The 27,182-nt window shown below is 44.0% G+C and overlaps 1 protein-coding gene across 1 annotated transcript in view; it reads right to left on the reverse strand.

The window, feature by feature from the left end:
- Positions 1-3,647: 3,647 nt before the first annotated feature.
- Positions 3,648-27,182, reverse strand: part of SEC14L1 (SEC14 like lipid binding 1) — a 39,026-nt gene continuing 15,491 nt past the window's right edge. The window contains exons 3-16 of the mRNA XM_063409050.1: positions 18,665-18,814; positions 18,444-18,575; positions 16,303-16,431; positions 15,820-16,054; positions 15,039-15,148; positions 14,124-14,313; positions 10,997-11,085; positions 10,151-10,221; positions 8,461-8,632; positions 8,015-8,149; positions 6,285-6,419; positions 5,554-5,805; positions 4,404-4,582; positions 3,648-3,904 (exon numbers count right to left, since the gene is read on the reverse strand). Coding sequence (XP_063265120.1) covers positions 3,799-3,904; positions 4,404-4,582; positions 5,554-5,805; positions 6,285-6,419; positions 8,015-8,149; positions 8,461-8,632; positions 10,151-10,221; positions 10,997-11,085; positions 14,124-14,313; positions 15,039-15,148; positions 15,820-16,054; positions 16,303-16,431; positions 18,444-18,575; positions 18,665-18,814 — 2,085 coding nt within the window. The 3' untranslated portion in view covers positions 3,648-3,798. The remainder of the gene's footprint in view (positions 3,905-4,403; positions 4,583-5,553; positions 5,806-6,284; positions 6,420-8,014; positions 8,150-8,460; positions 8,633-10,150; positions 10,222-10,996; positions 11,086-14,123; positions 14,314-15,038; positions 15,149-15,819; positions 16,055-16,302; positions 16,432-18,443; positions 18,576-18,664; positions 18,815-27,182) is intronic.

A 27,182-nucleotide genomic window follows, 5' to 3' on the forward strand; every position in this document is an offset into this window, starting at 1 on the left:
TAAGCAGCCCCCACCCCGGGGAGCAGCTCCCAGGGATGCTGTGCCGGCCTCGCAGCCCCCCGGAGCTGTGGGAGGGCGCTGGGGATGCAGGATGGGGCTGGCACGGAGGGGAGGGCACCGAGGGACCCTACTCTGTGCATCCTGCGCTGCCCGGGAGCTCACAGAACTCTTCCTTCCATCACCATTTTAGCTTGCCTGCACACACCGAGCCCGGAATCAGCTCAGCCTGTGAAGGGGTGAAGAGCGAACAGCTCTGGCTGCTCCTGCAGGGGCTGGGTGCTGGGGCAGCTCCTGCTCCAGCGGGAGAGACTCGGGAATGGCAGCTCAGGATCCTCCACTGGCATTTACAGGCTCCCTGGCAAGCCCAGGTTTGCAAATGGAGACACCTGAAGAACAGGGAGCTCTCAGCTTTGTGGGGAGGGAGGGGATGCTGGTGAGGAAAAAAAACCCAGGTGCAGTTTCTTCCAGGACTTTTGCTTTGTCTCATAAAAATCCACATTAAAAACGAACAAACAAACCCAGATCACACACTTCAACCAGACTGACACCTCTCCCAGAGGAGCTGTTTGGTGCAGCCCTGGCCTGCACTGTTATCACCTGCCCAGCTCAAGCAGGGGCTGAGGCTAGGGTTTATTTAATTGCCATTTCAGAGAGGGGCACTGACCACAAGGGCAGCTCCCTCAGGTCTCCAGGCACAGCCCAGCAGACCAGCAAAGCCACCTTCTTGCACAGCACCTTCTCAAGGACTGCTGCACACAGCAAGGTCCTGAGCAGCAGAGAGCTGGCCCATTGTTATGTGCTGGCATAGAAATATTGACCACATGTGAAAGCTTGAAGTAGGTCAGGCAGCCATCTGGTCCTGCTGACAGACCTCCACCACCACGGGTAAAGATTCTCATCTAGAGAAACCTCACAGCTTGGAACGAATTTGGAAGACTGACCATAAACATGATGTAGCCTCTGCTCCAGCTCCAGGAGTTAGAAAACCCACAGTTTGACGTTTATTGGCTTCTGTTTTTAAAATAGCTGAAGCTTAGTCTAATTCTACTAATTAAAACCCATCATTTCCTGAGTGTGACTGTCTCAGCCTCCTGACTGAGGTGGCAGTGGTGGGGGCAGCCCAGGAGCCCCTCCCTCACCCAGCACTGGCAGACCTGAATCCAGCATGTAAAAGAACCTGGAAGCTTTGCAGCACATGAATGAAATAAAGACACTGCCTCTTTTTTTTTTTTTTTTTCCAAACAGTTCACATTTATTGATAACAATAAAAAAATCTTTTAAAGACTATCTGTATTTTATTACCAAGAATGAGGTATTATGTATACAAAACATGTACAGATTTTGATATGCAGTTCATGAGGAGGGACAGGGAAGTGAAGGACACTGTTAACAGGAAAGGTGCCAACAGAAGAGTCACTGGCTGAGAGGAGGAAGAGCAGCATCACACAAAGAAAGACCAGGGTATGGGAAATGATTTAGACTGCAGTGATCAAGTCATATTGCCACAGCACTTTGCTTACAGGAAGATTAGCTATTGTTTTTCTGGAATTTTATCTCCCCGGCTGTTTGTGCTGTCATGTGCTTTGAGCTCTAAAAGGTGTGTTAAGATCAACAGCAGGAAAAACTCAAAGTGCCACTTTTGAGCCAGCTCAAGTGAAAAACAAAAATACAGATCTTCAGACGTGAAAAGGGACTGCAACTCAAAAAGGTCTACAAAGCCAGACACCTGGACAGATGTGGAGTGTTGAATGGAGCAGATTCTTTAGTTGTCAGCAAAATCGCCATCTGAGAGAGACAGAGAGAGAAAGAAAGGGACCACCTTCAGCCCTTACACCTGGTGAATGGGAAGAAATGTCATGAGTGCCAGCAGGTGAACCTGACTGTGCTCCAGCTGCACTCCCTGTGCTGGGAATTCTGGTTCCTGGTGCCAGGAATTCGGGCAGAGCTCCTGGAAGCAGCCCCGGAGGCACAGTCTGTGCAGGCTGCTGTGCAGACACTGGGTGAGAGCTGTGCAGACACTGGGTGGGAGCTGTGTGACACCAAAGCAGTGACCTGTGTCACTCTGGCAGCCCAAGTAACAGCCTAACCTCCATCTTCAGCTTCTGAGTCCTAAAAGAGCTCCAGAACAGATCAGCTTGGTGCAGTTTAAGGAGGCTGATCTCTGAGCACCTCTGTTACTAAAATTTCTCATCAGCTCTGCCACGTGCCACAGCCAGAACGGGGCTGCAGCAGAGCTGCTCTCAGGGGTCTGGCACCTGCCTCTCCAGAGCTCTGCAGGCATCAAAAAGCTTCACGCTGAGATCAGAACCAGCTTTCCTCAGGCAGGGGATCCAGAATCTCGAGTGAGTTCTGCTTTCCAAGTGCAACATCTCTGTAAGATCCTCCACCACTTACCTGAGCCACAGCCCATCCCACTTCCTAGCAGGGGCTGCAGCCAGCACAGAAGCTCCTTGTGCCTGCATGGACAATTTAGGTCTATCAAGGGTAAGGAAAGATCAAGGGTCTAACTGTACAAATCCTAGTGCATTTCAGACAAAAATCCTCTTTGCTCCACTGCTAGTGGCCTGTATTTGTCTGACAGTTCAGTCTTTGAAGCCTTTTGCTGTGCATAGAGAGCTCAAGAGGGAAGAACACCTGGACAGAGTTCAGCAAGGTCTAACCTGGGCCTGGCAAACAGGGACAGAATCCCAAAAGGCAGATCACCTCTGGCAGTGGCAGTAGTGAAAATGGAGAAAATCCTTAGAGCATCTTCTCAGGTATCACTGAGAAGAAAGATCCCTGTGCTCCCTGCCCACATGAAGGCTGACCAGAACTGAGGTGCTCCATTTCTGCCAGGCACAGGGAAGGACGGGAGGCCTCAGGGAGGGAGAAGTGCTCAGGAAGGATGGAAGCCACACTTCCTTCAGACTGGTTTAAGCAGCAAGCCAAAGCTCTGCAAAAATTCCTGACAAGAAGAGAATCCCAGTAAAACCCATTTGCTTGGAATTCACAAAGGAAGAAGAGTGAAGCTCTATCCAGCACAGAGCTGGGAACAAAAGCTTAGAGCAGCTCTGGATGAGCCCAGCATGACACAGTGAGGGAGAGCCTGCTCTCTGCCTCTCTCTCCACAGTGCTCCACACACAAATCCAAGGAAAGAACAAGTTGCTTTAACCCAGCAAGACCCAGAGCTCAGATTCCCCAGAAATGTGCTCATACAAAAGGTATATTCAGTGTTACAGCCTGGCCACAGCTCTGTGGGCATGCTTTGAAAAAAATGGACTCACAAAGTCAAGTACCCAGCAACTGCTGTTCTTTGTCTTGGACATCAGTAGTGGCAATGGGAGAACAGTTTGCAGCACTGGAAGATCACAGGGGATTTCTCAGGATGGCAAGGAATGTCCTGACAGGAGACTTGCAGTTGATATCTAATGCACTACTGAGCATTTTTGGTAGGGTTTTTCTTTTTTGCTTTTTGACATCTACACAGTTAAAAAAAATCATTCTTAACTGATGCACTGGTTGTTTTTCCTTTTCAGTAAGAGCCCTTGTGTTCAGAGTTAGGATTTGTGCAAGCACACTTGCAAAAATATTTATGGCTGAGTTAGGAAAAAGGGTTAAAGTTAAGAGACAAGCTGTTGTTTCTAACAAAGACCAAAACCACTAAGTGTAAAATTCAAACAGCTACTTTACTATCTATAAAAGACTTTTTGGGGTGGGGTTTTTTTGCACAATTGCCAGTTGAATATGCTGTATTGCAGTCAGCTGCCACGGGCGAGGGTCCAGCCATCACATCCATTTGCTTTTCAGCTGTTGTGGCACTACCTGGAAATCATGGAGCTGGAATGGGACTGGCTAGAGGAGGTGGTGGCAGCACTGAGCTGGGAGAATCCACTGTGGCTTGATTCAAGGCTGGTCATAGATCCCCTGCAGAAAAAAAAAGAAGAAAGCAGTTTTAAGCTTCAGAACACACAAACATTTTGATTTCTGCTCAGTATCTATACTGTATTTGTTTGCACACTGAATAAAAAGCAAGTAACAGCTTTGGTGCAGATACTCAAAAGCTTTTCTGCCTCACCACATAAAGTAATGAAGACACTGCACTCCTTTCAAAAAACCAGATGCTGTTCAAAGAGACATTAATTTCAGTCAAGTTTATCCACTGACAGAAAATTAAATTCAACAACGGGCATTAGAATTGCAGTGCCTTCTACAGAACAACCTGCCAAGCCCAAGAAGCTCTCAAAGCAGAGCCAAGTGACCAGTGACATTACCAGGAGAGAACTAATTAACCCCTTTTATATATTAGTTGCCCTCAGTGCAACTTTTTAAGACCCTCACAATTTATTGTATTTAAGCAGACATTGACTTGATCATCCAAATAATCAGAAAGGTTTGACCAGACCTGTCCCTTGGCCAGACATACCTGAAATCTTCAGATCCTATCACTTCTGTATAGTACATCACTTTACATTTGTGAGAGGACACCTGTAGAGATGCCAGCACATCATCCACACGAGGCAGGTTGGTTGTAGCACAGGCAGGCATGCTGTGGAATTTCCACTGTAAAATGTAGAAGCCAGGCCACCTGGTCACATGGGAGCCCTGCAAGCAGACACAACAGAACCCAAAAATTAACTTGGTTAACAGACATTTGGAGGCTTGACATTTCTTTTCCAAGTTTGGAAGAAGTGCCTGCATGCCCAGAATTTTTGCCCAATGCCAATATTCCAGCTCTTCCGCCAAATGGCAGTGCTGGGAAACTCTCCCCACACAACATCCTTACAAAATCTGGGACAGAACATCAGCAGTTCCTCCAGTTTTTCAACAGTGCCGAGGGATTAGCATTTAACATGCTGAAAGGACAAGTTCTGCTTTAAAATAATATCCACTTTTGCATTTATTTTCATTCACAGCTGTCTTTTGAGACTATGAAAAGAGCAGTCAAGGCTTCTGCCTCACAGTTCAAGAGGTCACTGTCCCTATTTCCAGTTTAACACTTCCACCCAGGTGGCTTAACAAGCTGCTTTTTCAGAGGGTGTTTGACTCATTTCTAGTCAACAGGAACAGCAGTGGCAGTGTGTGACTATAAACATGCTGCCTGTTATATCAAATTTGGAATTAAAGAACAGGTTGTAAATGGCATAAAAAACCATTCAGGAGTTTTGGCCATTACAGGGCAAACACATAGAAGCTCAGACTTGATTTCCAGCCTTCTCTTATTACTGAGAGCAGTCACTGGGATATTCCTCACAGAATACTTGCTACAGTCAATAACTGTCAGAATTACAGCACAAAGCATGATTTTTACTTTCTGGATGTGCATTTTCAGGTGGCCTTCCCCTGTTCCTTGCTGATCCATCTCAGTCACGAGCAGACTGGTGCAACTTGCCCTCCCAGCAGATCCCAGGTAAATCCCTTCCCTGCTCCCTGCAGCAGCCTGGAACAGCAGCTGCAGTGCTGGCCAAAGGCAAGCAGGCAGCCCAGCACTGAGCCACCACTCAGTCATCAGTGCTGTGAGTAAGAAGAGGCACTTTGGGCTCCAGTTGCCCCCACAGAGGCTCTGGCTGGCTCACCTGCACACTCTCCCCTTCTTTGCAGATCAGGGGAGACTCCACCATGCTGTAGTCACGCCCCAGCTGCCAGACTTTGTCTATCAACTGGACGTTGTTCCCACCAGGAGATGTAATACTGTGAGCTCCCAGAGAGTCCTTTTTGGGAGGTTGTGGGGCTCTTTTGGAATGGAAGATGTTAAAAACGATGTCGCCCTTGCACACGTCAAAATCCCAAGTGATCACAGATGAGGCGTCCACGATCTGGATGAGAACCTGAGACAGGAAAGACACATCAGACAACAGCAATTTGCTCAGGAAAGGCAAACTCCTACAGAAAAAAAAGACAAGGAACAGAGCCTTTTTTGTTGCTGGGCTTAGTTTTTACAATTAAAAAGGCTTTTTAATAGTCAAAAAAAGGCATTGCAGATACAAATTCCCCCCAATGGGGTATCTAATCTAACACACAACTTTCAGAAGCTTTCAAGCAACTTCTGAGAATTTTGCTTGCTTAACTAAGAATATGGCTGTGAATAGAATGAAAACCAGTGATACCCTCTAAATGGCAATAAAGTAAGAGGAGAAACAATCAAAAACTTCTGCTACTAAGCATGGTGCATCACCATGCACCAACTCCAGAAGGTGGAAGCACAGGAACTAAATAAACAAGCAATAAACCATTCCCAGGCCAAGAGAACAAGTCTGGAGCAGAGGGCTGAGATGAAAATGCAAGCAAAGGGCAGCTGGAGCTGTACCTCGTGTGGAGCTCCTTTGAAGACACTGGCAGACTGGTAGATTGTTTCAGTCCAAAGCCTGATGTCTTCATTTTCCAGCTCTTCTGCTGTCCGGTAGAGGGACTTGGGAACCAGCCCACCCTCTGGTACTTCACACTAAAACAAAACACAAAAAAAATTAAAAATTCTCTCCTGTGATTATCCCATCATGTTCTCTGCCTTCCAGCTTCAGAAACAAACATTCAGCAATACTCTGGAGAAGGGAACAGTCTGAAAGTAATTTTATAGCTTGTACATGATACATATGTAATTCTTTGTACAATGATCTGGGTGAGGCGTTTGCAGAACTGCACACCAAGGGAACAGATCTTGGACATACAAAACAGCCAGAACCCCAGAAAGGGACTGTGCAAAGGCTGTAATTATCATTTACACACCTCACACTGAAGAAAGGTGGGAGGCACTTCAGAATCCTGAGGGAAGTGGCAATAGTAACTAAGTCTGAAAAACAGAGCTACAGATACCTGGAAGAAAAGGGGTAGCTAAATTTAAGGATGGATAGTGGGGAGATACAGAAAGTTTCCAAGCAGGTAAAAGGACACTGCAGCCAGGAAAGTTAACAGTTTTGAAGTTACAGCTGTCTGACAGCTCAGTACTCGAAGTGATTACACAACTTCCCTAAGCAAACTTCTGTTTTAAGAAGCCTGTAGCAATGAAGTTGACAACAGGTTCCACAGAAGTGTCTGGGGAAATAGAAGTGTTTAGTAACTGAATTACAACAGAGAATTGAAAAGATCTCAGAGAAGTCATTTCTGTTCAAATACTCAGAAGTAAAGAAGAAGAGAGAGACTGCCACTGCCTGTAACTGGCAGGAAGTATTGCAGCAATTTGCTTTCTGGTAACATTCACTTTTGCTTACTTAAGCAGTGGATTTTGCCAGCTTTAAACTCCAAATTAGATAACACTGAAAGCTACTGCTGCAACAAAAACCAGCCCACTGGAGATAAACACATGCTCTGCTCCAACACATCTAACTGTACTTCATTATTGTTTGAGACTCTATTGGAACTGACACAGATGAATTTTCAAGAATGGTACAGAAAATAATCTAGAGAGTGTACAGGCATTGGAAACACACCCAGCCTGTGTTGTCAAAAGCATTACAGGTGAAACAAACCTTACATTATCAGCGAGATGTTAAAATGCCAGACCCAACTGACACCTAAGGTCCAGGCAGGAAAAATCTACCAAGGCACGTGACAAGGGACTGAGAAATTACAGTATCCTGCAGTAAAACCACTTTTCTGGTTTGTTGAGGGTAACTGCATACTCTGTGGGGAGACTGGGCTGTTTGCTGGGCCCTCTTAGCAGATGTGCCACGTGTTCCTTGGGCTCCTTATGGGATCAGTTTTGTAGGTGACACAGACTCTGATCAGCTGATGGTGACAGCTCTTGCTCAGAGCTCTGCCACCATGTTTGCCTGAACTTTCCAGGGAACAGACTGTGGCTTTTAGCTGTGTTTGGCTGTTTTGAAAAGGTATTTGATACTCATCTGAGAGAAGCATTGTACTGTTCTTTTTAAAGTGGATCCAGAAAACAGCACTGAGCCTGGAATCCTACACCACAGCCCCCACCTCCAAACTACACCAGGAATCACTCTGTGCTTACAGACTTCTTTGCTTAGAGGAGAGGAAAAACAATAATTAAAAAAAAAAAAAAAGGTTTCTATATGCAATACTTTATATTCATACCATGCACTCTCCACCGAGGAAATCTGGGATAATTTCTTTATCGATGTAATCCAGCAGTCCCCCAGGACCCTGGTAGTCATTTCCAGCATAAATAAGGAATTTCTTTCTAGTGTTGTCATCAATGAATGGACTAACCTGCAAACAAGGAAAAACAGAACAGATCAGGCCCTCACATTTTTTTCAAGTCCATTTCCATTGTTTTCAAGTCACTTTTGAAGGAATCAGTTTTGATCCCACTGAGTGTGGGTATGCAAAGTCCACACCACAAAGAAGCCAAATCAACCAACGGAGTAATCAGGTTCTTAGGTGGTGTTTTTTATTCTGCTCCAGGAATCCTATATAAAGGACATGCTTCCAAATGGCAACATCTGCTGCACATACAGCCTTGATCTCAAGTGATTTTACAAACTGAGAGAGCTGAGGAACACCTTGGATTACACACATACCAGTGTCCAGAGCACTGGGAATACTCGAGGTGCTCTGAGGATGAGGAGCCGGCCCAAGGTCTCAGGGTAATTAGCTTCAACCACCTCGATGATTCTCAGCAAGGCCTTGACACCAGGTCTCCATAAATGCCTCATGTTCAAGCCTTCCAGATCTACTAGACAGGTCCAAGAGCTGAATGAGAGAGACAAAAAGAAAAAAAAATAACGTCAAAATTCTCCTTGCTTATGCAAGTGCCCAAAACACTGAAATGTGGGGCCCCTCTGCATGTGTTGGTTTCTTCTGTTTTACCTCCTTGCTTTGTGCTGCCTCTAGAGTTTAAGGGGTGTGCACTGATCACTCTGCACACTCCCCCACAGATATTTTAGATTCCAGATAAAAGTTCAGTTCATACAAAGCAAAAAAAAATCCTGTCAACAGTCAGCCCAAACATTAAACCATTGCTTTTACTGGGAGATCAATTAAGTGGCCACGCTGCTGCTCTGAAGCAATTTAACATTCACAGTGCAGATTTTCTGCCAGCACAGAGCACAATGGTGCCAATACACATCAAAGCTAATTCTGTTGTCAGATCTCAGTGAAGAAAGCCCTTTCTATAGGAAGAGATATGTTCTTAATACTAAGTACTGAGCTGCAGCATGTGTTTCAGTTTCTTTCCAAGCTCAGGTCTCGCCCTGGGCAGGAATTCAAGATTTACAGCTGTGCTGCACCAGCCAGAAGCCATTACATTATGCATAAGGCTTCTATGAAACACCAAACCCTTCTTTGTTTCACTTTAAATGTTTAATATGCAGCCCTTTAGGATTATGGCTACAAATGAAGATCCAGCAGGGAGCACCATTCCACTGAGACTTCTCCCTTGGATTTGACCTCCCTCGGAGAGCTTGGGCAGCAGGTTCTGTAACACGGATAAGCAGGCACACCCCACATCCCTGGACCTTACAGATTAGGGGAAGGAGGAAGAAACTGGAGAGAGTCCAAGAAACCTGGCATCTTTTCAGGGCTGGTTCTGCCTTCATTCCACGCCCTTAAATGCATTTTACAGTTACCACTTTCACAAGTGACCCCTACAATGACTTAAAGATGGGCTGGCAAACCAATTCTGACTGAACATCACACAAAGTCATGCCAGAACCTGGAAAACTAGATCCCAGGTTCCACAGGAGCCTCATGGCCTCACCTTGGATCAACAGCTGAGTAGTCACACATAATAAATGGAGAAAGCAAACCAGAACTGAGCATAATGAGCCTTGGAGTGGACTATGGATGAACAAGTGACATGGAAGCCACACCCTAAACTACTGGAAATGTTACTCATGATACTACCATGGCCTAATTTTTTGGCAGCCTGCACCAATGCCCAGTGCCTGTAAAATCCAACCCCCAGATTTGCCTGTAAAATCCAACCCCCAGATTTGGGAGTTAGGCTGCACTGCTCTGCAGAGGGAGCAGAAGAGAAAGAGCCCCAACAGAACCATTTTGAGCACGAGACCAAGGCTGCTGGGGCAGGTGTTGTGTGTCCCTCAGGCTTCCCTTCCCCAGGCACATTCCCTCTAGCCCCACTAACTGGGGAGGCTCTTAATTAACTGTATGATTGTACCTGCCTGTGAGACACAGCCTACTCTCTCTGCTTGTTCCACCCCCCTCACTGCACCCCATGAAAGCAGTTAATTCCCACTGTGCAGACTTTACCTTATTGGCCTGCCAAATACTTTTGTATTCTCCTCACACCGCCTCAGCCCTTCTTCATTTATTGAAAGAACCTGCACAAAAAAGAGTGGAGTTCAGAAAAGACAGTCTCAAACTCAGTAGGTGGGATAAAGAAAATATGTTTATATCCAAAGACTAATTAAAACTACAAGATCAAACCAACAAAAATTTCTCCCCCTGCCAAGGAATGAACTAGAAATCACTACAATTACCCTTAATTACTCAGCAATTAAAGCCCCTTTTGAAATCACAGAAAGCAACCTTGAAACAGAATTAGAGCAAGCCAACAAAAGTTAGCGTCTGCTTGGAAATGCCACTAGGAGAGAAAAATAGAATCCGGTCCCTTTTTTTAATAGTCACTATGGCTACTCCTGTAATTACTAGGAGTCAAAAAAGTTAGTGCAAACCTGGAATTCTGCCAGCTTTCTGCTTGGAAGCTGAGCAGATCCACAGTAACAGTCTGAGTGATGCTTTTAGAGAGGGCAGAAATACAGGCAAGCACTTTTTCTTTAAAAATACATGATTCTTATTCTTGGAATACAGGCTTGACAAAATCCTGAGTGTGGCATTTTCTTTTCTGTACAAGAGCAGAGACTGGAGCCTGAAGGCTCTGAAAAATCTGTCAAAATGCCAATCAATAACCACGGGAGCTGCCAGGAGCTCTGCCTTTCCATTAGCCTGCAGAATGAGCCAGGAACAGCTACCAGGGGCTTTCAGACGTGTTCCAACCAAAGGCTGATGGCCAGAGAGCCCATCAGCACACCCTGAGGGGCGGATGCTGTGGCAGAGGGGTGTCCAAATCCCAGCTGCCCTTGTCAGGACACTCACGTAGCGCAGCAGGGCCTCCTCCCCCAGCGCGCGCACCAGGCCCTTGGTGTCCATCTGGCCCAGCCTCAGCACGTACAGCGGGCGCCCGTCTGCAGAGACACAAACCACACAGCAAGGGACACCTCAGAGAGCTGCTTCCAGAAAATCCAGGTGGAAATGAACCGTAATGGTTAAACCTCCACTGCAAGAGGGGGAATGGAGAGCAGATGGCAACATAAACGTCACTCTGTGCAGCCATACCAACACATTACCTGTAAATGAGATGCAAAATGGAGATATCCTGATTCAGAAATAGCTCCCTAACCTTCATGGAAAGTTCAAAGGACTCTGAGTACATCAGTACACTCCAGACCTTGGTATACACAATTAATGACACAGACTATTCTTAGCTTCCAGGACAGCTCAGGTACACCAATGAACTGAAGCTTTTCCTGTAACTGCAGAGCTGCAAGGAAGGCTGTGAGGCTTTTATCACATGTGATGCAATAGTGCTCTGGAGAGTTTACAGCAACCTTTCCGGAAAAACAGCCATCCTGACATCAGGGAATTAATGAAACCCAGTGTTAACCCAGCGCCTGCCCTCTGCAGAGTCTGCTGGATGGAGCCACATTCCAGCTCTGTCACTGCACACAGTGCAGGACTGGCACACAGCCCTGCTAATGCAGGTTAAGCCCGGTGAGAACAGACTCTGCTCCAGAGATCAGCTTCAGCTGGACCCTCTGCATTAGAGCCCTGCCTTTCCACAGACACACTGGGGCAGCCTGACTCGGGCAGGACACTCAGGCATTAAGGTGAATTACTGTGCTGGCCGAAATTGAGAATCAAAGCTTGCATTTCTGGCTCTTAGTTGTACAAAACAGCTCCCAGCCTCCTCCTAAAGCTGTGATGCACTTGTTAAGCTTTGCTTCATCTATTCTAAACAATCAGCAGCTTATAAAAGTGAATGTGTTAGCATACAATATAAAAAGAAGAAACGAAAGGAGGCTTTCTACATAAAAATCTCCCTCAAGTCTTGTTGTCTGTGCAGTTTCACTCCCCTCCAACAGCTGCAAGAGAGGTTATCAAATTATCATTAAGTCCTTTGGGACACAAGGAGAGAAACTGCAAAAAACACACTATTAAAAAAAACCAACAAACAACCAAAACTGCAGAGTCAAGGCAAGTTATTTATTTGGCAAAGACACTGCCTCCATGGAAGTTCACAGTGTTTTATGTTTTATCAGGTGGACTAAAAGAAAATGTTATTTTAGTATCAGCACACACTTATCTTGGAATGCACTGTTTAGCTTTTGAAACACTAAACAAAAGCTGCTATTAAGCTTCATAGCAGGTCTCCCTCGTTACCTCCCTCCCAGACACAGAAGCCTCCAAACCCAAACTAACAGCTCAGTAACCCTGGTCCACCCAAATGACACATGAAGGAGAGACTCAGCTGACAGTGCTTTGTTATCACCATACAATTTATATTCCATTAGAGCTTTGTGCTTTTAAAAAGACATTAGATCGAGGCATTCCTGTCAAAATAAAATCCACTCAGATGTATAGAAATCTGTGCTAATTGCAAGCCAAAATAATAACTTATTTTCTTTAGCACTGATAGCTCATTCTAGACAACATGCTTCATTATCACTGCTGCCTTTGCTGTAGCACTAAAAGCCACACAGCATTCAGCCAGCTTAAGTTTGGCACATTTAGCATATGTAGGAGGAAAGGAGCAATACTAGAAAAGAGGGTTTAAAAAAAGAACCTACCACTGTAAAGTTTTAAATTATAGAGAACTGCTCAGTTCTGAAATGGTGTTTCCATTATTGACAAAGCCATGCTTTACTTGTGGGCATGCTGCAAGAGAGATCAAAGGATCTGCAGGGGAAGGGAGGGGGCATGGAGTTCACCACAAGACTGCAAAACTTCTCAGAAGAACATTAAACAAGTCTTTGATGCATTCTGCACCTTTCTGCTCACTGGCAGGACCCAGTTGTGTGCTATTGACAGAGGAAGTCTTTGCAAAGGACAGGCAAGGAACAGGCTGAAAGGGAGAACTTATTAACAGGTCTTTTTCCCTACCATCTTTGCAAGCACATTCTCATTTTCCATGTTCTCAGTTTGAGGTCTGTCAAGCCCAGAGCAGCAGGGAAGAGCCATTCAAGCTCTGTGATTAAACTTCTGCTGCATCCTCCCTGTCTCCTGGCCACTACTGCTGACAGCATCCTGCCCTGTTTCATATGCTGCTTGAAAAAGGAAGAGCTGAGCAGAAACAATGGTGCCTGGTGGGAAAAGACTCAATCACAGCACAGATCACTCACAGTAAGAGATCATTTCCTTATCTAAAGAGCCCAGCTTGCCTCAAGCCACAAATTCCAACATGTCTCATTTCTATGTATGTATTAACAACGAGATCAGTGCACGATAAAGCAGAGGGACAGGGGACTGTGTCAGGCTGTGGTTCACAGCAGAAAGGGAATTCAGCCAAAGCTGCTTTCCTTCTTAAACAAACCTGCTCTATTTGATGTTTTTGCAACATTCCACTTCTTGTCATTAAGCTGATTGTAATGCCGAATAAATATTCATTTATGCCATCAGCAGACTTATACAACATCAGAAATAAATTGATTACAAAGATATACTTATTTACAAACACCTTTTAATCACTGAAAGAGCACACTCAGCATTTGCCTAACACCCTTCTAAGCACCTCAGAGTACTATGGAAGTGCAATTAATCACTTTTTTTTAATCTCCTGGCAAAGCAAATTTAAGTATGTCAGTATTAGTCAGAAAGACTGATCCAGAACTCTGCCTCCAGCAGCTAAGGGCTGGCAAAGGCACCTGAACAGCCTGCCCAGAGAAGCTCTGGATGCCCCAGAGTTCTGGAAGTGTTCAAGGCCAGGCTGGACAGGGCTCTGAGCAACCCAGTCTAGCAGAAGGTGTCCCTGCCCATGGCAGGGAGATGGAACAAGATTATTTTAAATTCCCTTTCAACTCAAAACATTCTATCAATTTAAGTGTCTTTGGTACATAACAACTGAGAAGTTCTCAACAGCCACCTCTAGTTAACAGAGGGACAACTGCCACTTGTGATTCACAACGTAAAAAGGCTGTTCAGTACATATTTTGTACTGGAACCATACCTTTGTCATGGTGATGCCAGCCTCCTGCATAGTAATCCTGGAGCACTTGGGGAGGGTTCCAGGTGTCCAGAATATAATCCACCTGGTGCTGCTTGCGCCACGTCAGCGACTGGCAAAGGATCTCCCTTGCTTTGTCGATGTTGAAGTCCCGGGCACGCAGGAATCTTAAAATGTGCTCGTCCTTTGGGATCTATTAACAAAACCAAACCAAATTTTGTATTCAAGGTTTGAAACAAGAACAGAAACTCAAACAATAGAAAGCGAAAAATGTGCAGCCCTGCACCAATGCAAGAGGATGGTGTGTAATAGTGGGAGCTACTCAAGAAAATCAGCCTTTGTTTGAAACAAAATCATAAGCCCTGTCAGGCACTGCAGCTACCTTCATAAGGGATATAAAAATTTCATGAACTCTAATGTAATCATTTCCACCTGTATGATCATACCAAGCCAGTCCAATTTAAATAAATCAGGACAAAACACAGACTGTGTTTTATTGCTAAGTTAGAGGAAGCTGAGACACACATGCAAATCAAAAGGCACTGGAAAAACCCCAGCCTTGCTATCAGTGCTCTACTGCTACCAGTGTTTCAGTATTTGAGACTATGATGTTTGGCCAAAACAAACAAACATAAAAATAAGGTCATTGTAGGAACCAGGAAGACTTATCAGTCTGATGTTATTCCCTGGTGGCAGTTTAACTGACAGTCTGAGAGGCTTTCATGCTAATTATTGAAGCAGCTCAGCTGCAAAGTCAGCTGGGCAGTCACAATGAACTCCTCCTATTGCCACTGCTTAAATTTAGGTTTTGAACACGAAGAGCAGAAAGAGTCAGCCCCAGGGGGTGTGGCAGGATGGTTCCTCAGGCACGCCTCGTGTGTCTCACACTCTGAGGCAGGGGACACCCCAGGAACTCACTTTGCCTTTGTGCGTCTCCTGGAGCCACTGGCGCAGGCGGATGAGGCAGCTCTCCTGCATGGGGGTCAGGTCCCCCAGGTACCTCTTGATGTAGTCTGCATCCAGCTTATCTAAAAAGAGATTGCAGGTGATCAGAGCGCTCCTGACCTGACCTAGGCTGAGCACCAAGTGATCTGATTTGCTGCTGTCTCAAGGTGGCCGCTGTGTTCAGTGAAGTCAGAACTGAATAAAGCTCCTCTAATCAATGAAAAGATGAGCAAGGCAACAAACACGGTCATCTTCATAAAGAAGATAAAATTCTCCTTCTGTAGCTAAGGAAGGGACCAAAGCAGACATTTGTAAAAGTGTTTTGCCAGTATACTCAGATACATCAATCCACAGCACCACTGACCTTGCTGCTTCTAGAAATCCTTAGAGAAGCTTTGGTCTCCCAGTACAACAGCTCTCCCAAATTCCCAGAAGACTGTCTAGAGAAGTTTCAGCTGTTTCCTCCCCATCACTCCTATAGTTATACTCATCCCTGAATGTCAGGGTAAGAGCAGACTGTTCATGTACAACCCAATGAACAGCACAGAGTTTTTCTGCTCACACCTGATCTCCACTCATTCTGTAACAGCTGCCTGAGCTCTGCCATCACTGCTTGCTGAGCCCACACTTTGACACTGCATGTCACCAACTGAGGAGATAATGTGGAGCTCCTCAGCTGCCCGGGAGAAGCTGCCCAGTGCTGAGAGCCTGTCCAGTCCAAAGCTGCCCAGTAAAACCCATCAGACCCCCATACCATCGGGCGTTCCTGCAGTGGGCTCCGAGGGGCTGCTGGAGCTGTTGAGGATCTCCTTGTTGCTCAAGCCCTCCTTTGTGGCAGACTCTGGGATATTAATGGCAGGTGACACTGGTCTCCTTGGGTGGGATGTGCTGCTCTCTGATTTACATGCAACAGGAGGAGTCCAGCGAGGGACAAAAGTTATTCCTTCTTCCTCCAGCTGCTTCAAGTAGTACTCTATTATTTCTTTTCCCTTCAAAAAAGAAATTTTACTTCAGCTACTGAAAAACCCACACAATTAGACACAGAAAGGACTGGTCTGAAAATTAAGTGATGAGATCTCTAAAGATTTCACTTGAAACAGCCCTACACAGACACACTGCCCCAGGCCTTTAGCAAAGCAGCCCAGCTTTCTGAGCAGAGCAGCCTGTTACTTAGCAGCAGCCTCATTGTCTTTTGGTAACTTGGAGCCAGGCACATCCTTCCCAATTGCAGGCTCACCTTTTTAATATTGCTGGTGTATTGCTTCATGGCAATCTTTTCCACTGTGCTTTCAAAACCAAAAAAAGATTTGATATCCAGACTTGCTGACTGTTCAAAACAGGTCCAATCTTCATTGTCAGGATGAACCTGCAAGTCAAAAGATCATATAGCTCAGTTATCCATTTAGGGTTTTTTTCTCTCTCATAATATTTGAAATGTTTCTTGTTTTACAGGTTCACACAGTCCAAAACATTCCAATGGAATTTGAGGTGTCTTGCTTCACTTGCTTCAGTTGGGAAGAGGCAACACTAAAGGACAAAAAGCTGAGTAGCCCTTTCATGGTGCCACAGGCCCCCCTTTTTTCCTTTTTTTTTTTTTTTTCTTGTCTTAACAAGAAAGGGGAGGGTGGAGAATCACAAGTGCACCAGGCAAGAGCCAGAAGACTGCCCATTTCTACTCTGTCTCAGCCTAGATATGGGCTGGGACTGCAGGATGTGTGTGGAACAGGGTAAAAAGCCTCCACAGGGAACTCTGCTGTGGCTGATAGCTCAGGGCCAGCTCAGCAGGGGCAGCAGGCCCAGCGTGTTTCCAAGAAACAGCCAAAACACTGTTCCCTCACTGACCTAGGAGGTATTTTAGCATTCTGCAGAATGAAAACTGTTTTCATTTGTTCTCCCATGATAATGCCACTGACACAAGTGCACACTCCTCTCTCAGCTGACACCTTCCCTCTTAGCTTATCTCTTGTTTTACTGACATGATCCTGAAACAGACTTTTAGTTGGACTGGATCTTAGAGGGCTTTTCCAACCCAAACAATTCTACTATTGATGCTGATACTGTTACAAAAGCTGTTTTTTAAACTCTCTTCAGTTAAAATAGATTTGTTCAAGCAATTTCTAGGCCAGGCTCTGAATTTGTCATTATAAAAACATCACAAAAGTCTGGATTTCTGAGCATGTAACTGGCCTGATGCCTTAGGGTTCCCTTCCCCCTCAAAACATGCTAAATTTGGCTAAGAACAGGATCAACAGTTTATAAGGAGACAACTACAGAAAAAAAACCCTTTTCCCTTCATTTTCTTTTTCTGCATTAGGGAATGGGAGATACAAGAATAGCTTGTACAGCCTCAGTAAGTACAACTCATAATAATAACATTTAAGAATCTTATTGTATTTTTATAAATTCAATTATAAGTTACCTTTAATAAAAACAAACTTTTAGAAACAATTTATTCTTCCACTAAAAACCTGGTTTTGTATTTACCTAATTTATCAATTGAGTAGAGCAAATGGGCCTAGAGAAGTACTGTGTTTTGTACATATTTACCACATGCACTTCTCTGTACAGCATTTCCTCCATTTAAACAGAGCTTTCCCATAAAAACTGCAGGTAAACGGAAGAGTATTCTTAAATTTACCCTAGAAATTACAGCAGAAATAATTATAAAAAGATTAGATAATAGTGTCAAGTGGGCTTGGCACCCGGTGATCTTTTAACCACAGGTTAAACACAACAGAGAGTGTTATGACCTAAAAAGAGTGCTACAATACAGATAAATCAGTCACATTTGTTAGCTTTGATCTGACCTTTAGCATCAATTTGAAGTTCTACTGCTACAGTACGTGCTGTAAGAGCCCATGAGGATGGGCTGAGCCATTCAGAAATAAACCATGACCAGAGCAGAGCAGCAGGCCTGCCACCACACTCCTCTGCATCAACACTTGCACTGAAGGCCAAGAACAATGAAAAAAGATAGGTTAAAACATAGCTGACTCAGTGACCCTCTGTCTGAGCTGAGCAGAAGGCAGATCAGCTGAACTTTCCTCTGGCAGTTCTGTCAGGGTGTCATCAGCCTCACCAAGTCCCACACTGCTGCTACAAAGTACAGATTTGCCTCAACAGAGCTGTCAAACACAGTAAATTATGTTGTGTTCTGCTCTCTGAGAAGATGCTCAAGCAAGAGGGTGCCAAACGTGTCTCAGTTCTTGAGGCAAGTGTGCTACATTTAACAGTAACAATTATCCCTCAGGGTGGTGTGTTGGTTATTTTTTCTTGCAAGGCAAAAGCCAGGAACGACCCAAGCTCTGTTTGAGTCCTGGGGTCTGAACACTGCCTGGGCTCCATCTGCAGCCCCACCAAAGGCCTGCTGTTACTCACTGTGTAGGAACAGTGCTCATTAATGATGACTCTGTTAGAGAAGGTTTCATTGTGGGCTTCTATATGCAGAGTCCTTTCTCGCCTGTTCAGAGAGTTCTTCTGGACAAAGTAGACGTAGTCCACTCCTGCAATCTGGGGAACAGGCACAGATTTTGTTAGGGTACAGCATTCAGGTGAAGGGATATGCAGAAGCACAAAGCAGGCACTCCAAAGCTCATCACCTTTTTCAGCAGCCGCGGTGCATCGATGTCCAGCTTGCAGCGTCGCTCAATCACGTGGATGGCCTCATCCTCACTCTTGTACTCGTTTACAGTGTCACTGGCTACAAACATGGGGATCAGAGGGCACGTGGGAAACCTTCTTTCATACGCCTGTCACAATGGAAGGAGAACAAACAATCACCACCGTTCATTCCTCAGGGTGTGCAGAGCTCCTTCACGGGCAGCGCCAGCATCTGGAGGCTCCATGCCCTTCAGAGCTTCCCTGGAAGGGGCTGAGCCTCCCTGAATCCACATTACAGCTGAAAGAGTCACACTGCATTCCAAACAATCCATTTATTAATATGTTCCTTGCCAGCAAAGCTGTTTTTAAACTGTGCAAAATAACCCATTCCTCCTCTCCCTCGGAAAAGGAAGTTATTCATTCTGTACCATGACAACCCCCTTGATAACAGGAAAATCAGACCCTCTAGTTCTAAAATACCACAAGACAAAACAATTATGTCTTGGATTAAAAAAACCCACTTACTAATTACCGGTGTTTCACCAAGCTGTCTAGAGGGATTTCATACAGCTCCCCAAGGTCTAATAAAAATATTTCAAAAGCTATTTCTTAAGCTAATAGAGCTCTCAAGCTCCCTGGGCACAGAGTGTTCCTAATGATTTCACTGCAGTTTATCAGTTCACAGTTTTGTCCAACAACAGGCAGTCTAATACAATGAGCTCGTTTCACACTTCTGAAAATACAAAACTTCTTGTAGTAATGCAGAGCTAGTAACAGCTTTGATTTTGGTTAAAGAACACAGTCATGTAAATAACTTCATCTCTTAAATACTTGACACACAGAGAAGATGGTATTAAACCAGACACACGATAGTTAAGGATTTGGGATCAGTAAAACAAGTAAGAGGGTGTTATCCCCACTAGTAAACTTGTTGGATTTTGATTTTAAAACCACTGTGGCTGGAGAATACCAGACAGCTTTTTTTTTTTTTTTTGTCCTTTTCTTTCACAGTCTCTACTGTATCTCTGCTTCTCTAAGGCACTTTTTTTTTTTTCATGGGGTAACAGTGAAGCAACTAATACTTTAGTCTGCTTTCCATATTGTGAATTCCTTCGTTTTCACTACTATCAGAACCTCATTTGCTTTGGTGAAGAGGTAGGATTTTACAAGATGTCTCAATGCAGTGCAAAGCTTAGATGAAGTAAATCTGGGAGAACATCATGAAACAATTCTTTAAAAGAGGTAAAACATCCATTTGGTCCTTTTAGATGATTTCAACTACTTGGAAAACAGCTGCAGCACCAAGAGGGAGAGGGTGGGGAACAAAACAAGCACCAGCTGCACAAAGTATGTGATGGTGGGGCTGGAACAGAAAAGGTCTCTTAATTCTCCCTTTAGAATAATTAAAATACTTCAGTTTATTACCAGTGTTCAATCCTAGTTTGAAGGTACTGTTACTATGGTGACAGTGGTGTAAGGCACTAAAACAGTGTCAGCTTTTTTCCCCTTGTGCATATTTTTAAACCATTTTTGCAGCATGACTGTCCCGAGTTGATAAAGCTGCTCTGGAAGGCAGCAGAAGTGCAGCCAGGGAAGGGGTCACACCCCCTCCCTGCTCCAGACCTCATCTGTGCACAGCTGGTTCGCTTTGACTGAAGAACAGCAATAATTCTTGGGCTCAGAGAAGTGTGCACAATAGCAGCCACAGAGCATTAGTGTTGTAAGACAATAGTCAGCACTGGGGGAGAAAATCTTTCACAGCTGTGACACAAAGGGAGGATGGGTCCTATTAACAGGGAGTAAGAAGGGGGTTTTGCCCTATTAGTATGGCAAAGGAGTTCTATTTCTTTTACAAGGCTCTTGTTCTGAACAGAAGGCTGTACAGTTTAGTTGCTCACGAGTATCTCAACCTTCTCCCTGAAAAAGTCTCAGCATACTTTCTAAATTAATCTTTAACTGCAATGACTGTAGTTAAATTCTGTTAAAGTCAGAAAAAGAAAACATTCCTAGAAGCAGCAGAATTTTGAAGTATTCCTGACTTTCAAATTGCTTCATTTAATACTTTTGAGGATCTTATATTATGGTTATTTTATAGACAGGAGAGCAGGGGCAGTAGGTATCTAACATTTTTCTCACTTTTTTCAAAGTCTTTTTTACATTTGGATGACAAGTTTTCCCCATCTGAACAGCCCCCTTTATGCCAAAGCCTTTGCAATTCTCCTTCATTGCATATATTGATGCTTTTCTCATCTTAGTCCTCCAAACACTTCATGTTTGCCCTGTGAACATTTACAATTCAAAGCATTACCTGCTCATGAGTGTTTGTTGAACTGTGAACAAAAAATGCCCAAGAAGAATGTGTTGTTTAAATGGCAAGACTGAATTGAATGTGTTCAATTTGGAAGAGAATGAATTAATTATCTGCCAAAAGCTGGCAAGCTGAATGCTCATAGCAAAGTACTTGAAGGTTTCCAAGAGATTAACAGCGACTCAGGATTCTTTCTCCCTAAAGAACATACACACAGAAAACTGTTCAGTCAGTTTTACTGGGCTCTTAAATCAGGCTGGTTTTATTTCTTTATCTCTCATATATCCTTGTAATGCATCATTGCTCAGCACACACCAGTTTGAATAAAAGGTGATTAGAGCAAACCATGGCCACATCAAAATATTTAATCTGATTCAAGCACGGCTGTGTCTTCCAGAAGGGAGAAACTGCTCCCTTTCACAGAGCAGAGTGGGCAGGAAAAAGCTGCTAAAGGCTGTAGGACACTGACAAATCTTTCACCACGAACCAACGCAGCACAGGAACAAAACCTGTAATTTGTGGTACAACACAGCAAGAGCCACGTGAGTCAGAGCAGCACATGCATGGCCAAGACAGGAGCTATTCAAGGAGCAGGGGAAGATTAAAGAAGGATCAAACACTGCTTTTATTTTCCAAGAGAACTGAAGGGATTTTGCTTCGTTATTGAAGTGTTTTGAACCAGAAATTTTGTCTCAAATCCAGCTTTGCAGACAGAAAACAACTGAACTGCATTATGCAGTATTCCTCCAGCACGCTGATAAAGCAGAGTTTATTATAAAATGTTGGCCCTTCCTTGTATTGCCAGCGTTGTGGTCAAACCTGGACAGACAGGTCTCTCTTCACAAATAAAATCAGATAATCCACACGTTTGTCTCAGTGTTCCAATTTCACTGTACAGATACAATCAAAGACAGTTCCTCAAAAGAGAAGCAGCTGCAGAAAATCCTGAAGGGCTCCGTGCAGGAGTGAAATGCTGCTGCTGTAGCACTAAATGCACCCAAGAATGGTGTTTCAAGGAGGTGACACTGTTACTGTTTTGCCGGTCACATTTAACACACAGGGTGTGACACGGAGCACAAGTCAAAAGCACAGATGTGCTCATCCTCCAAACTGTGCAGCTGCTGCTGGGCTTGACATGAAGTCACAACACCTCCCTGCCTCAGGCACCTGTGTACAGATCTTTCAAAAAGTGCTTTTGAGCCTGCAATTCTGCACTTCCTCAATAATGTACTTTCACGTTTCCCACCAGTCTCTGGAACATTTGTGTACTCGGATCCATTAGAAGATGCATTGTGCATCAAGACAAACACAGTCTGGTGAAGCAGCTTGAACTGCAAATTTAACTTTCTTAATGCATGTTAACAGCAAGAACACTGACAAGCACAATTTCAACCAAAATAGCACTGTAATAAAGCTTCTTTTCCAACTGCTTCCCTTAGCAACTCATGCTCAGAGTAGAGTCAAAATAACAGGATTTAATCCACTTTTATCCTTGCTAGTATTTCAGCTGAGTGTGAAGACATGAAAGCAATTCAGAAGTCAGACTATTTTAAACCCATTGCAGTCGTTTTTCATAGCCAAGGGAATTGTACTTGCTGCCACGGCCCTTAGATTTTGGAATTCTAGTATCAGGAATAAGAAATTCCTTTCAAACTACCACCTTTAAAACAGCACTTAGGTATGACCTCCAACCCAGTTTTCAAAGATTTCTGGCTTTTTACTTCTCAAACCATGCCTAGGGCTAATAAAATACCTTGATAATAAGCATGTGCTCAGTCCTCAGTCAGAGAGTGATGCATGCAAATAAATTACTCGGTTTTCCTGATCAGATTAATATATTCCCAGTCTCCTGCCTTCAAGGATACGGCTTATTGAGTATGTCACTAAGTGATTCAAAACTAACTTCTACACTTAAAAGAGGAAAAAAATATTCCAAGCAATCTTATCCTGTGCTGTTCTAGTAGGTGAATCCTCCAAACAGAAATTCTGACCTGGTGAAATATGGAGAAATTTCAATTACCATTTAGAAAATTAAGCATATTGAGTGCTTTAACAGCTTAATGGCTATTAAGATGTTTTATTTCATTTTTATGTTTTCTGTCTGAAATTGCTGGCAGAGCAACATTCCAAGAGCAGCACCACGTTCTCCAAGGGCACCTCAAGAGAACCCATGAACAGATTCATCCTGGCAGCCCAATCTTGTCTGCAGCACTCAGTGCTAAGTTTAGTTTCTGCCTGCAGTGCCTGCCCATGTGTGGGTAACAATGTGCAAGTGCATACCAAAGTTCACTGTGCTCCCCTATGCACTTCCAGTGGGATTTCTGAATTATTCCTAAACACAAGAAACAAGAAGGGTCACTCAAGCAGGATGCTGCCCTGGCTCCCCTCCAGCAGCCTCATCATTCCTGCAGAGCACTGTATCCCTTCCTGCCCTTGCATTAGAGCACTGCAGATCAATAGGAAAAGCAGAGACTCACGGCAGGGTAACCAAGAGGTTTCATATTCTTGGCAGTTGAACTTGGAAAGAAACAATTCAAGATGAACTCTCACAGATTGGCAAATAACTTTTCATGCCCTGTATTCTGCTGTTCAGAGCTACCACTCCCTTTGCAATCCATACATATGTATAAAAATCATGACACTTGTTCAAAGCACCATAAAAATCGTGAGGCTTGAACAAAGCACTGTGATCTCGGTGCCAGTGTCTCTGAGGGATGTTAGCTCACATGGGAGCCATCAGCTCGGGGGCGTGTGTGCAAGAGAGCAGATGGTTACAGTGGATACACCTCAAAAAGCTCCAGAAATAGGGGTTTGGGTAAGGTAACACTCCCAGGCACGGGGAAGAGGGAACGTGACGCGAACTGCACATTGGAGAAGCACAAACATCTTTAACACACAGGTTAAAGTGAGCTCTGTGGGAAGAAGCTCCCCTGTGAAGCCAGCTGTGGAAGGACAAGTCCTCCAAGGACACGTGCAGGGTCCCAGCCAGGCCCTGCTCCCTGCAGCACAGCTCCCCTCGGCTGTGTGCAGTGACCTTCCCCTCAGAGCAGCTCTCCACAGCAGCCCCTGCTCAGGAGGCTTAAGTGGTTTTTCTCTCCGCAGTGTTTTCACTTCATTAAATGTTCTCATTTACAAAGAGAGGAGTTATTCTCTTATTGCTGGGAAACAAAGGCTGCTTGGCAGGCACTCAGTTCTAGAACTCTCTCTGGAAAAGATGGAGAAGGCTTTCATTACACAGACTACAGCTGAGGCTTGTGAGCACTACAGACAACCCAGCAGGAGAGGCAGGGTCAGACCTGTCTGAATGGCTCTGTATCATCTAAACAAACATTTTCTTCATGTACCATTTCTGGTCCTCGACAAATATGAGGCTGTTTAACAGTCCTCTGACTTCCCTGTAAATCTTAGCACAGTCTATACCAACAAGATATGACTAGTAAAGAACACTATGACTTACTTTAAAATGAAAAAAAAAAAGAGTTTAAGCCTTCCATTGCAATTTCTACTTTAAAAAGGGTTTAAAAGTATTCCAATAGAACTAGAACAAATACACCATAGTTTTTCCAGTAAGGTTCACCAATGGTGAACCTGCTGGCTATCAGTGCAAGATCAACAAACAAAATGTTTGCTTAACAATTTATCACTGAACTGGATTAAGCAATTAGAAAGTACATCAGGAAATACCTTGTGTGGAAGCAATTTGAATTAAAAATTATACCCCTTCACCTGAAAGAGAGCTACTGCAGGGATTTTAAGAATTAAGACAAATGGAGCAGGCAGCAAGCATTCAGTAAAAAGGAAGGCTCTGTTTCATCTTGGTTTATTAAAAAAAAACCTAAATCACAATGCCCACATTCAAATAAACCTTTGTTTAAATACATTCATTTTGCAACAGGAAAAAGCTCTTCCACTCCATGCAGAGCAGAATTCCACAGAGGAGAGGCAAATCCTGCCTTTCCAAGCAGAGCTGTCCTTAGGCAGGGTGTGAGGAGCAGAGCTGGCTCCCAAGAGCAGCTCTGAGGGCAGGGCTGCACCGTGTGCTGGAAGGAAGGATTGTGCATTCTGAAGGATTCCCAAAATGAGAGCTGATATTCACCTGGCAAATGCAAGTAGCCCCTTACTCTAAGCTACAGGAAACAAAAAATGCACAATTCTCCTTTCTGTCCATCACATTTCCTTACAACTGCATCCTGACCTTATTTTACTTTGTCCTCCTTGTATCCTCCCTCCATTATAGTCCAAAAAATCATTTTACCCTGGAGTGGCAGGAGTCATTCAGAAGCACAATAGATTGTCTTCACTCTCTGTTCCTTGGTACAATGAAATTTGGCCATCTAAGTATTAATGATGGCTATTAAGTGGATCCAAGATAAAATAAATAACCCTTCTGTAAGTTACACCAAAAAATCAATAGGACAAGTCGATATCTGTAAGACAAACATTCTGCACCATTTTAGAGACTAGAGAGTTCCTGTTTACTACACGAGTGTAAGAAGTGACCTGGAACTTTCTAATTAAATGATCTTTAGTGCATTAAGAGTGTAAGTTTACAGTACAGTAAATATCCAGTCTTCCAAAGCAAAGCATTCCCAAGTAATTGTCCAAAATGCCCCAATCCCTCTACTTCACAGAAGGACAATAATGCCTTAAAGTTCATAAACAATATAGTCTAAAATTTTCATAAAGAGGCTGTGGGCTGTGAAAGTTTTATAGAATTAGCATCAAATCCTTGGATTACAATTACAATGGCTTTTTTGTTTTTGAAGTTCTGGGATTTGTCTTTTTTTTTAATAGACCACACAAACACATTATTATACAAATCAGACAAGCACTAACAAGAATCTACTCTGCACAGATGTTGTTCATGAGTTGTAATTGAAGGTTAATTATTTCTCAAACAGCAAGAGAAGCAATCTTGAAAAACAACTTTGGATGTTCTCCAACTTGGAGATCAGAGCTTTCAGGTAGAGTATCTGGGAAGAGAAATTGTCAGTGGTTCAAAAACTTACTGCAGCATGATATTCAGATTCCTCAAATGCTTTATTTATGATACTGCACTGAAGTGGTGCTCAAATTTACAACCCAGGTCTACATCTCTTCTCCTCAGAAGATCCAGGAGAGACTCCCCACACTGAATGAGTCCTGATTTCACCGACATTACAGGACCCTGCACAGTCTCTAGGCACTCCCTGGGCTCCCAACACCCACAGCTGCTAAATAACCGTGCTCTAAGCTGCCCTTACCTGCTACAAACACTGAAGGTCACTGCAGAAACATTTTCATTAACACTGCCAGGGCTTCCCTGGGCCTTGTTCAATCATGAAGTGATACAAGGACTTGTTCCTTTCAGTATCATTGTCTCAAGAAAGCATCTGAAAGCATAACTGGCTTAGCAGCCAGCAAAATGAGCTGCCTCAGCTCACCTCTCCTTCTGTGGAATGGAAATGAAATTCCTGAGAAATTCTCTATGAAAGCGGGACTTGAGGAAAATTAAGCCATCTGTAAGCAGAAGTGAATAAGAAAACTTTTTTTTTTCCCTGGCATTTACCAAAGCCATTAATTCTTGCCCTCAACAGCTCCCCTGTTACTCAAGAGATCTGCATGGAAGAAAAGGTTTTATTAAGTGTACAGAAGAACATAATCCCCACTCGTCCTTGTCTTCTCTTGGTGCCTATACTTGTTTAAGGAGTTCTCTTGATTTAGCCAGGTTTCACTGAGAAGGATTTCAGGCTCTACACTGCTACGAACAACCCACTTGTGCCTTGCAAAACTCTACAAAGAAAGAGGAAGAAAGGATGAGCAGATTTATTCCAGCACATTTAAATTCACCCCTAGCTTAACTATATAAAGCCTCAGATTTTATTACTTCCTATAGAAAGAACGGGGCAAGACTGCTCTGTCCATTTTTACATTTAGCTGTATTAGAAGCCCACAGTACTTTCAAGTTCAGCAAATACCCAGTTAAGTTTCTTGTACATCTCAAAAAGACTCTGCCTGTTAAAGTGATCTTGTCTTCAGCAGATGTCACCACTGAACAAACAATACCTATTTGTTCCACCAAATAGGTTATCAGCCCTGCCGCATGCCAAGCAGGCAATTTGCTGCTCAAATCCTAGAAACACAGCAAGAAACCTCCCAGCTTCCATCCATTCTGCAAATTCCTGAAAACAATGGGGATATTGCCCATAACCACTACAAAATAACCCAGT

This window comes from Prinia subflava, chromosome 12 (genome assembly GCF_021018805.1).
Source record: "Prinia subflava isolate CZ2003 ecotype Zambia chromosome 12, Cam_Psub_1.2, whole genome shotgun sequence".
NCBI lineage: Eukaryota > Metazoa > Chordata > Aves > Passeriformes > Cisticolidae > Prinia > Prinia subflava.